The 11,464-nt window shown below is 71.1% G+C and overlaps 2 protein-coding genes across 2 annotated transcripts; both read left to right on the top strand.

Moving 5' to 3' along the window:
- Positions 1 to 1,956: 1,956 nt before the first annotated feature.
- NDUFA13 (NADH:ubiquinone oxidoreductase subunit A13) lies at positions 1,957 to 3,498 on the top strand. The gene is made up of 5 exons (XM_076359141.1): positions 1,957 to 2,083; positions 2,221 to 2,299; positions 2,683 to 2,754; positions 2,845 to 2,914; positions 3,232 to 3,498. The coding sequence occupies exons 1-5, from the start codon at positions 1,990 to 1,992 to the stop codon at positions 3,349 to 3,351; spliced, it is 435 nt and encodes a 144-aa protein (XP_076215256.1). The 5' UTR covers positions 1,957 to 1,989; the 3' UTR covers positions 3,352 to 3,498.
- A 730-nt stretch (positions 3,499 to 4,228) lies between these two features.
- YJEFN3 (YjeF N-terminal domain containing 3) lies at positions 4,229 to 10,601 on the top strand. The gene is made up of 6 exons (XM_076359219.1): positions 4,229 to 4,309; positions 6,994 to 7,102; positions 8,750 to 8,860; positions 8,967 to 9,080; positions 9,540 to 9,690; positions 10,361 to 10,601. Exons 1-6 carry the CDS (start codon positions 4,263 to 4,265, stop codon positions 10,558 to 10,560), a joined length of 732 nt encoding a protein of 243 aa, XP_076215334.1. The 5' UTR covers positions 4,229 to 4,262; the 3' UTR covers positions 10,561 to 10,601.
- Positions 10,602 to 11,464: the final 863 nt, after the last annotated feature.

Here is an 11,464-nt window from a genome sequence, read left to right on the forward strand (position 1 = left end):
AAAGCACTTGGACGGGGAGCTAACACCCGTGTTTTCCCCTCCAGATGTGTTTCCCCGGGGGACGTCGGTGAGAATCACGGGTCGCCGTCGGGTTTAACTTCCATCTCTGCCAAAAGTGGGGGCAGGAGGACGATGTCCGGAGCCAGCGAGCGGGTCACGGGGTGGCTGCTCGTTCCCCTACAAGGGTCTTTGCCCACCTCTCGGCTCCGTTCTGCAAATTCAGTTGCAATGAAATGATTTGGTACTGGGGAAGCCGAGCGAGTTGATCGTCTATAAAGGCTGAACGAGCCGTGGCAGATGCGGAGGAAGATCCCGGCTCCGGGCACTGGCGCTAACGAACCCATGGGGTCGCTCAGGATGGGGCAAGGAGCGGGAGGCTTTCCTGCATCCGCCGGTGCATCCCGCCAGGACCACGGGCATCCCTGGGCTCGCCCTCCCCCGTGTCCTCCCCGTCGCCCTCGCCCTGCCGGGTGGGCAAACCCCACTCCCCAGCACCGGAGCCTCCCTGTGTCGTGTGTCCCCCCCCTCACCCAGCCCAGTGATCCCGGCTGCAGCCGGGCCAAGCCTCCATGGGCAGGATTTGGGTCAGGAGGCAGCAATCCTCCCCCCCACCCCCCCACCCCCCCCAATCCCACGGCTCCCGTGGGCGTCTGGGAGCAAAGCGGCGCTGCGGAAAGCAGGGAGCTGCTGCCCGCGGGGCTCGGCCGAAGTGTCCCCCCTCTCCCCGGGGTGCCCTTTCCCCCCACCCGGGGCTGCCCCCAGCATCTCGGCGAGCGCCTGCCCGGCGGCCTGGGCCACACAATCTGCAGTTATTAAGTCCCCGCGGCAGCCAAGGGATTACGGCCGCCGATTAGAGCCTAAGACAAGTGTGACCTTGATCTTGAAACATCCAAGGGCTTACAGAGCCGGGGGGTGCGGGGAAAACCATCCTGGGGGGCACGGGGCGCTGTGGGGGTCCTACACCCTGCTCCTGCCCTGCAGAGCCGGGAGGCCGGGGGGCGGGGGGGGGGTGGGGGGTCGCACAGATAAAATGGTGGGTGCTGGCTGCGGCACCACCCGGAGCTGTGGGGGCCTTGGGGGGGGGGGGGCAGAGCACAGCCGGGGGTTGGGGTGCGAGGGGCTGGGGGGAGCACGCGGCCCGGGGCGCGTGCGCTGGTGGGTGTGCGCTCCCGTGCGAGCACGCTTGTTGGTGCACCCTCGCCGGTGCGTGCTTGCACGTTTTTTGGTGCATGCTTGCTGGCGGGTGCACGCTTGGCAGCGCGTGCCTGCCCGTGGCTGCGCGCTTGCTGGTGCGTGCTTAACCACGGCTGCGCTCTTGGTGCGCGCTTGCCAGCGGGTGCACGCTTTTTGCTGCACGTTTGCAAATGGGTGCGCGCTTGCTGGTGGGTGCACAGAGCGGGGGGCTGCCTTGCCTGCCAGCGGGTGCACCCCACCCTTCGCCCCCCACCCCCTCCCGTGGCTCCAGCAGCCGCCCCGTCCGGCCGCACCCCGCCGGGGGTTTGGTGCCCGGGGGGGGGGGCGTGCAGCGGGACGGGGTGTGCACCGGGGCGGGGGGTTGGGGAGCGTGCACCGGGACCTGGCGTGCACAGGGGGGAGGGTGCATGCACCGATGCGGGCGTGTACGGGCTGTGTGTGCAGGAGCCCTGCCCCGGTACCGAGCGTGCACGCAGGGGCTGAGCACCCCCGGGTGCAGGATCCGTGCACGGAGCGCAGCGGGCTCCCCCGGTGTCCCCGCCCCGTGCCCGGGGGCTCGGCGACACCTCGCGGCCGCAGCCGCCTCCCGGTCGGTCGGTCGGTCCGTCCGTCCGCCGGGTTCCCCCGGCACGGGGACCGGCGGGGGTGGGACCCACCTCTTCCCGCCGCCTGCGTTGCCCCTTTAAGGCGCGGCCGGCGGCGCTCTGCGGGGGGGGGGGGGCCGCTGTCACGTGGTGCCCCCCACAGAGCCTTTCCGGCGAGCGCGGCGGAAGTGACGTCGGTGCGGCCGCCGGGATGGCGGCGCCGAAGGTGAAGCAGGACATGGCCCCGCCGGGCGGGTACGGGCCCATCGACTACAAGCGGCACCTCCCGCGCCGCGGCCTCTCAGGTGGGCGGCGGCCGGGGAGCGGGGCCGGGCCGGCCCCGGGAGGCCCCGCGGGGGAGGCCCGGCCCGGTGCCCCGGTCCCTCCGGTGCCCCGGTCCCTCCGGTGTCGCCCCTCACCCGCTCCCCCCCCCCCCCCTCAGGTTACAGCCTCTTCGCGCTCGGCATCGGCAGCCTCCTGCTGGGCTACTACACCCTCATCAAGTGGAACCGGGAGCGCAGGTGCCACACACACCCACCCCCCCCCCGGGGCTCCCCCCGGTCCCTCCCCGGGACGCTCCGCCCGCCCCCCGCCTCCTCCTCCGCGTCCCCTGCCCGGGGCTCCCCGGGTCCCCCCTGCGCTCCTGCCCGGGGGCTCGCCGGTTCTGGCACCTCGTTCTTTCCCGCCCCCGGGGCTGTGCTCCGGTTCCCCCAGCCCTGGCCGGGTTTCTCTCGCCTTTCTCCCGCCTCTCTCTAACCCCCTGCCCGGGATTTGCTTTCCCCACGGCCCCTCCCCGGGACCCCACGTCCCCTCCCCGGGACCCCCCGGGCCTTCCCGGCTTCCCCCGGTGCCCCGCTGAGCTCTGACCCCCCCACACACCCCGTCCCGTCCCGTCCCGACGCAGGCGGCTGCTCATCGAGGACCTGGAGGCGCGGATCGCCCTGATGCCGCTGCTGCAGGCGGAGTCGGACCGCAGGTACCGGGGGCTCGGGGGGGGGGGGGGGGGCCCCGCCGGGCGTCGTGTCGCGTCCCCCCGCTCCGGGCTCAGCCTTCCCCTCTCTCGCAGAACCCTCCGCCTGCTGCGGCAGAACCTGGACGAGGAGGCCAAAATCATGAAGGACGTTCCTGGCTGGAAGGTTTGTGACTCCCGGATGCCCGGTGAGGTGGGGGGGGGCCGGTGCCGGAGGCTGCCCCTCGGTGATCCCCGGGGCAGCGGCTGGTGCCGGGGCAGGAACCGGCCGCCCCTGTGGGTTTGGGTCCGTGTCGGATCTCTGGGACAGCTCAGATTGCCTGGGCTTGAAGAAGCCCCCCAGGAACCGGCGGCGCGGGGGGCTACGCTGAGCAGTAAACCTCAATCCCCCCCCACCTCAGGGCTTAGACCCGGGGCGGGGGGACGCTGGTCACGGCGAGGCGGCTGCGCCCGTCCCCCCTCCAGCGCTCTCTCCCCGCCCAGGTCGGCGAGTCCCTGTTCCACACCGACCGCTGGGTCCCCCCGACGCTGGACGAGCTCTACTACCTGCGCCCCACCAGCGAGATGGACAACGAGAAGTTCGGGCTGCAGTACTACGTCTGAGGCACGGCACGGCGCGGCGCGGCGCTCCCCGGGCCGCCGGCTTCCCCCGGTGCTGCGGGGGGGGCAGGGGGGGGCGGGTTTGGTGGCTGCCAGGTGCCGCCTGTTCCAGCGTCTGTTATTAAAACCGCACGGATCCGTGGTGTCGGACACGGTGTCGCGCGTCTTCCTGTACGGCTCCGTATCCCCCAGCGGGAAATTTTGCCGTTCCCGGGGCGTTTGCTGCTCTTCCCTGCTTGTGCGTGTCCGGGGGTCCCGGCTCCCCCTCCCGGAGCCCTGGATTGGGGTGGGAGAGCGGGAAGGGCTGTGAGAGGCGGCCGGTCGCTGCGGGGCTGAGCCGGCCTGCGCTCCAGCTGCCGAAAGTGCCCGAGAGGGGCCGGGTACCTGCACTCCCGGCCCTACCTGTCCCCTGCAGTGGAGACTTGTCCGTCAGGGTCGGGGTCTGGCGGGGGGTCGGGGTTCGGCGGGGGGCAGCCCTGCGGGCTCTGAGCTCGCCCTGGGGTCGCTGATGCCGCAGATGGGGCTTCCACCGGGGCGGAGGGGGTGAAAAACGCCGATTTTGAGTCTTTGGCACGTTCCCGTTGCTTGGGGGGGGGGGGGGGGGAAGAGCTTCCTGGGGTCGCTGCGGGGTGCAGGCAGCTGCCCCCCTGCTACCTGCAGGCCGAGGGAGGGGACGGGGGGGTCACAGACGCGATTTCTGCCGCCCCCCGCGCTCCCGCCACCGCTGCGGCAGCAACCGCCCGGGGGCGCGGGGTGGGCGGGGGACCGGTGCGATGCTCCCGGGGGGGGGGGGGGCCGGGCGGGGCGGGGGCAGCCGGAGCCGCCTCCCCCGGGCGGCACCGCGAAGCGCCGGGGGGGGCCGCGCCGCCGCCGCTCCCGCAGGGCTCCACCGCTGCCCCGTCCCGCTGCCCGGCATGAGCTCCGCGCCCGGTCCCGGCCGGGAGCCGCCCCGGTACCTCAGGTGAGTCCGGCCCCCCCCCCCCCCGCCCCGGGACTGCGCGATGGGGGCTCTGGGGGCCCTGGGATTGGGGGTCCCGGGGAGCCGCCGCGCCTGCGCCCCTCACCGTGCGCCCGCACCGGGGCTGCCTGGGTTCGCCCCCAGCACGGCCGGGACCCCCCCCCCAGCCGGTGCCCCCCGCCGGCGCACCCTGGGCCGGTCCCCGCTGCCCGCAGGGACGTGGTCGGCGCCGGGTACCCGCGGGACGTGGTGGGGACCCCGGGAGGGTGCCGGGGGCTCCCGCGGCCCCGGCGGTGGGGCGGGACCCTCCGCTGCCCCGGACCCCCCCCTCGGGTCGGCTCCTGCCCCCTCTGATGCTCTTGGGCTCCTCCGGGCAGGGACACGGTGCCTCCGGCCCCCGCGCTGTCCCCACGCGTGTCCCCCGGGACAGTCGGTCCCCCGGGGCAATCCCACCCCGGCTTCTCGCACCCCCGAGCCGCGGGGGTGGGGGGGGCTGGTACCCAAATAGCCTCGGTTGCCAGAGCAACTGCATCCCGGGTCTCCATGGCTGCGGCAGGGATGCCTCCGGCAGACGCGTCCCCAGCGCGGGGAGCGGAGCGGGGGGGACCCCGGTCCCGGGCAGGGCTGGTGCCTCCGGTGTCCCCCCCGCTTGCACCCCGGCGGGGGGGGGGGTCCCGCAGCCGAGCTGTGCTGGGGAGGAACGAGCAGCGGCACAGAGCAGGGATGCGGAGCCGGGATGCAGAGGGGGAGATACGGAGCTGGGATGCGGAACCGGGATGAAGAACTGGGATGCAGAGCCCGGGGTGCCCCACTCCTGGGGCCGGGGTACGGGAGGGGACGCAGGAGGGATGCTCGCGAGCCCCTCGTCCGTCGACTCCTCTCCCTCCTGCTCCCCGCAAGGTCTCTGCCCCGTCGGCACAGCGGCAACCCCGGCCATCCGCCGTCCCCTCCGGGAGGCACCAGTAACTGGGTTGAACTGGGTTGGACTGGGCTTCGCTGGGTCTCCCCTGGGCTCTGAGGGGTATCTACCCCCGCGCAGGGGACGGGGGCAGCATTCCCCCCGCCGCCGCCTCCCCAGGCCCTATAAGCAAAGCCAAACTGCAAAGCCCGGGACGAGCCGGGAGGGCTGGTAGCAAATGTGCACCCCGGAGCGTTTGCGGGGGGGATGCTGCTCCCCGGGTGGGCAGCGAGCCAGGACCCAGGGAGCCCTGTGATGTGTGTGTGTGTGTGTGTGTGTCCCCTCCCGGGGACAATGCCAGGACAGCAGGAGCCAGCCCGGGCCGGGGCCCAGGTTTCCCTGCCAGCAGCGATTACGGGCAATGTTCTCCCCTGGAGCAGACGTGGGGAATTTTGTCAGAGCCGAAACGTGCCTTTTGTTGGGTGACCGACAACACAGCTGCGCTGGGGCCCGCTCGGCTCCGCCAGCCCCGGCACGGGAGGGGGGACCAGGGGCCGGATTTGGCCCCTTTTCCCCCCCTATTTGCCCACAGGACCCTCCTGTGGGGCTGGGGCCGGGCTGGGGACTCACTAGAGGGCACCAAAGGATTGGGGACGGGGCTGGGCTGGGCTGGGATGGGAAAGGAAAGGAAAGGAAAGGATGGGATGGGATGGGAAAGGAAAGGATGGGATGGGGCAGGATGAGGCTTTTCTGTGGGTCTGCCAGGACGGCCAGGGCACTGGGGTCTCGTGGGGGTCTGCCGGGACATGTGGGGGTAGGGGGGGGTCTATGGGGTCAGCCAGGACAGCCAGAGGACGTGGGGTCGATGGGATCTGTCAGCACAGCCAGGGGCTGGGGTCTGTAGGGTCTGTGGGATCCGCCGGAGTGACCAGGGCGTGGCAGGTCTATGGGTTTGTCAGGACACCCAGGGGATGGGGTGGGGTCAGCCAGGGTGGCCAGGGAATAGGGGGCTCTCTGGGGTCTGCCAGAATGACCAGGGGATGTCAGATCTAAATGGTCTCCGGGGGGTGCCAGGACACCCAGGGGACGTGGCTGGTCCGCGGGGTCAGCCTGGACGGTGTGGGGCCACCCCGCAGCCAGGGACCCGGCAGGACCCCGGCCCCGTAACCCCTCCAGCTCCCGGGGCCGGTAGCGCCACACCATTCCTTCACGTGGTGGGGGGCCGGCGGGTTCCCTCCCCGTGGCTGGGACCGAGCGAGGTGTAAGTGTGCACCCCCAAAACGGGAGCATGGCCGGGGCACCCCAGCTGCCCCACGAGGCTGCGGGTTTTCACCCTTGGGCCACCCGGCATCCCGATTCTGGCCTCTCCCGGGGGCCAGATTTCACCGTCCCTTCCATAACAAGCGCAGCGGCGGCGGCGCGCTGGATCCGGCACACGCTGTTCCCATCCACGGTGCAGGTGAGCCAACAGATGTGAGCAATTATTGTCCAATTTGGAGGCTCCCCGGCCCTGCCAACTTTTGGGCTCGGCAGCGAAGGAACAACCGCAGCATTGTTCGCCTTTATATAACAGCCCGATCCCCGTGAGCCCGGGGCCGCTGCCAGGGCCTTGCCTCGCACAAAACGCAGCCCCCACCCTGCAGCGCCGGGCCCCCAGCCCGCTCACCCGGCACTCCGGAGCATCCCCTGCCCCGCACCCTGGGGACGGAGCGGGGTCCCCAGGGGCTCGGTGCCAGGGGTGGGGGGGGACGTCCCTGTCCTCACTGCCGTCCGCTCCCCCCCCCCGCAGCAAGGCGGAGGCGGAGGCCATCGAGAAGGAGCTGCTGGAGGATTACCGGTTTGGGCGGCAGCAGCTGATCGAGATCTGGGGACACGCCTGTGCCATGGCCGTGACCAAGGTGAGGCGGCCAGCGGGGCCGGGGACACCCCGCCGGGGCCGGGGGCCTTGCTGCTGGCTGCTCTCCCACCCTCATCCCATCCTGCCCACCCCCGCTTGCCTTTTCCCACCCCTGCCTGTGGTCACCCTCCTGCCCCAGACCAAGGTGTGGGGACAGGGGACAGCCAGGGCTCGTGGCAGGGCCCGATGCTCTGGCCGCCTCTCCCTGGGTGGGTTTTTTTTTTGCATTCCTCAGCCACCCTTCTCTGTTTCCCCTGGGGTGAATTGGGCTCACCCCGGGGCCGTGGGTTACACCCTCCACGGGAGGGGGATGCTCAGCCTTTCCCTGGGGTGTCGGCACGGCCAGGCGCCGGCTGCCCTCGCAGTGTGCGGGGAGGAAGGTGCTGGGGGACTCCCCAGGGCTCCCCATGCCCTGGCACTGCTCTCCTGTTGCTGAGAGCCCCGAGTGCTCGTGCTGGATGCGAGGAGGAGGAAGAGGGGGAGGCAGTAGCCGGGCTCCGGGCAGCGCGTGCAAGCGGAGGTGCAGCATCAAGGGCAGCTTTGTGCCTCGGAGGCCGGTGAGCACCGCGCCTGCCTGGCTCAGATTTTCCGTTGGAGGTGTCTGGACCGTTTTCTGCCCTCCCCTCCTCTCAGGGCAGAGGAGTTGCCTGAGGAGGGGAAATATTTGGGTGTTGGAGTCTCTCTGGATCCCGGTGCTGCCTCGAGGCTGGTCCTGGTCCCGTGGCGTGGGGCTGCCCACCCCGCCAGGGACCCCCGTATCGCAGCATCCCCAGCTCCACCGCCAGTCCCAGCCGGGGAGAGCAGGGCTGAGCATCCTCCTCATGGGGCCGAGCATCTTCCTCTTCCTCGTGGGGCTGAGCCCGGGAGAGCATCCATGGACCCCAGCTTGGGTGTCCCCCCACCCGGCGAGGGTCCCCAGCATCGTCCCCTCCCGGCACGTCCCCGGGTGCCACAAGGCAGCTGGCAGTGCGGCCGGCGCTGGGGCAGGGCCAGGGCCAGGCAAGCGTGGCTTTGTCCAGAGCCCCGGTGGCTGCGAGCAGGCCGTGCCGCTCGGGTCTCTGGCGGTTGGATGGGACCAGGAGCCAGGCTCTGTGAGCAGGAAAAAATCCGTCAATGGGTAAACAGAGCCTCTCTTTGCAGGCTGCTGGTATGTGGAGCGCGCGGCCGCCTCCCTGCAGGCTGGCGGGGAGCCCCGTCCTGCCACGGGCATCGTCCCTGTCCTGGGCATCGTCCTCGCCCCACCTTGGGCATCATCCCCATCCCGCTGTGGGCACCGTTGGCATCCCACCGTGGGCATCATCCTCATCCCACTACAGGCCCCGTCCTGCCCTGGGTGCCGTCCAAGTCCTGCTGTGGATGCCATCCCCATCCCACCGCAGGCATCGTCCCCATCCCATCACGTGCCCCATCTTGCCATGGGTGCCATCGCCATCCTGCCGTGGGTGCCGTCCCCATCCCACCTTGGGCATCATCCCCAGCCCCCCATGCACTGTGCTGCCCACCCAGCAGCACATCCCCACCGCGGGTCCACCTCAAGCCCTGGTCCCCCTGTCCCTGCCACGTCCCTGGCGCTGGGTGCCGTCCCCAGGGCCGACCCGGGGGGGACGGGGCTCGGCGGTGGCGTGACGTCCCCGTCTCCTCTCGGCAGGCCTTCCCACTGCCGTCCCTGCCGCGGAAGCAGCCCACGGTGCTGGTGGTGTGCGGCCCGGCGCAGAACGGGGCCATCGGGCTGGTGTGCGCCCGGCACCTGCGGATCTTTGTAGGTATCTTCCTCCCCTCCTCTTCCTCCTCGTTCTTCTCTTCCCCCTCTTCCTCTTCATCCCTGAGCGGCCTCCAACGCCGCATCCCCGCTCTCCACCGCACAGGACTACGAGCCCACCATCTTCTACCCCAAACGCTCCCCGGACCCCCTGTACCGGGATTTCACGACGCAGTGCGAGAAGATGGACATCCCCTTCCTCTCCTACCTCCCCACCGAGGTGAGCCCCCCCCCAGCACCGCTGCCGCCGCGCTCACCGGCTGACGTGGTTGAGTTTATTATTCTTTTTTATTCCTTCCCCGCCCGCCCCCGGCTCTGCCGGGAGCCCGGGGATGCCATGAAATCCAGCGGCGGCTGCTGCGGCCCCGCCAGCCACCGGCTCTGTTGTTGTTGGAAGCGCCGGGCTCGGCGGGAGGAATGTGACCCGAAAGCGCTGCCCTGGCCGGGGCCGCGCGTCTCGGCGTGCCGGGCTCTGCCCCGCCACCGCGCCCCTCGTCCCCTCCTCCCCGCCTTGGCTGGGGGGAGGCATTTTTTGGCAGTAGCTGCTGGGTGAGTCTATTTAGGCAGGAAGACGGGATCCCCGCGTGGGGCTCGGTGCCTGTCCCATGGTGGGGGGGGGGGCGGGTAGCCAGGGGAACCCCCCCCCCCCAGCTTCTGCCCACCGTGTGCCCCCCCCCAGGTGCAGCTGATCAATGACGCCTACAACGCCGTGGTGGACGCCGTGCTGGGAGCCGAGGTGGAGGCGGGCGAGGGGAGGGAGCCCTGCGCCGCCATCCTGGCCACCCTGAAGCACGTCCGCATCCCCATTGTCAGCCTGGATGTGCCCTCAGGTCCGGCACTGCGCTCAGCCCCCCGGGCAGGATAAGACACCCCCCGCCCCGAGGTGCTGCACCCCACACCCTGGGCTTGGCACCCTGGCCACCGCGGCATCACCCTGGGCTCAGCGCCTGGGCGGCCGGGGAGCCCCTGCGGTGCTCTCCCAGGGTAGGGACAGCCCCGGGGACCCCCTGGTGTGTGTCCGTCCCCGTCCCCCCCCCCCAAGCCTGGCAGCATCCCCACCGGGAGCCGGGGCTGGCGGCTGCTCCCCACGGATGCGTTCAGGGCATCCACGATAAATAACAAACTCCCTGAACTGAGACATGATGTAATTTGAAAACACCCGGGTGTCTGGTGGCCAGGCCTGGAATTGCCATCACACCCCCCTCCCCGGCCGCGTCCACCCCCGCCGCAGGAGCAAACAGGAGCCCTCGGCACGGCTGCCGGTGAATCCCCACCAAGAAAAACCCCGCGCGGTGCCAGGATGCGACCGGAGCTGCGCAGGGCAGCAATGCCGGTGGGGGGGGACACGCACCCCATCCTCCCTGTGCCCTCCCCATGCCCTCCCCATCTCCACCACCCCAGAGCATCCTCCACCGGCGCACCGGCTCGCAGCTACCGGCAGCACCGCGTCCCCTGGGGCCACCCCTTGACCCCCTCTCCGTGTCGTTTTTGGCGTCGCAGGGTGGGACGTGGAGGCCGGGAGCAGCGGCGGGATCAGCCCCGACGTCCTGGTGTCGCTGTCGGCGCCCAAGCAGTGCGCCCGCCGCTTCCTGGGCCGCCAGCACTTCGTGGCCGGTCGATACCTCCCCTACGACGTGCAGAAGAAGTTTGAGCTCAACCCACCCAAGTACCCCGGCACCGAGTGCGTGGTGGCCCTGTGAGCGCCCCCCCCCCCCCGGGAATAAAGCGCTTGGTGGCTCTTCCCCGGCGTTGGTGTCTGCCTGGGGACGCGGGGCGAGGGGACGGTGGCCTCCCGGCAGGGTTTGGGCTGGGGACTTGTGCTGGGACTCGGTTCCACGCCGGGGGAATCGGCCCCGTGCACGGCTCAACCCCCCCCATGCCGTGTCCCCTGGGACCTGTGGCCAACCTGCTTTCGGGGACAGAGCCGGTGCGACCTCCTCTATCGCCTGTCCCATGGGGACACGGGCAGCCACTGGGGTCCCGTGAGAGGGTGTTCTTCACCCCACAACAGCGCTGGGAGCTGCCTCCCCCCCACCTCCGGGGAGCTCGGTGTGGCTGGAATTTCGGGGAATGCAGGGAATGCGCCGGGATTTCCGCCGGCCGGGCTGCAGGAGGGGGCTGCAGTCCCCAGCCGTGGGTGGCCGTGGTTTGGGGGTGATCCTGGGGGGGGGGTGTCCCCACCCTGTCACCCCCATCCCGCCATCACACGCCAGCGCTGCTGGGTGCTTTGCATCCTGCGGCCCCGGGGGGCAGCCGGGGCCTTGGGTGCACCGAGCTCTGCACGGCCTCAGCTCCACCTCGGCACTGGGGCGCGGGCAGCCCCGGCGCACCCACGTGAGCCAGGTCACGGTGCGGGCGCCCACCGGCCCCGCCAGCCCGCCGTGCCCCAAGGCAGCGGGAGCCAGGGGAGCTCTGGCACCCCGACCCCAACCGCAGGAGCGCCGAGGCAGGGCTCGCTTGGCTTTTTCCCTTCCCTCCCCTCCGCATTCCCAAGTGCATCCAATTTTAGCAGCTTTGCAAAAACAAACCCTCAAGTTTCCCGGGCTGGAGCGGCGAGCAGCAGCGCGCGGCCGGCTCGCCGGGGAGGGCTCCTTCCCACTTCCC

This window comes from Aptenodytes patagonicus, chromosome 25, assembly GCF_965638725.1.
Source record: "Aptenodytes patagonicus chromosome 25, bAptPat1.pri.cur, whole genome shotgun sequence".
NCBI classification, from domain to species: domain Eukaryota; kingdom Metazoa; phylum Chordata; class Aves; order Sphenisciformes; family Spheniscidae; genus Aptenodytes; species Aptenodytes patagonicus.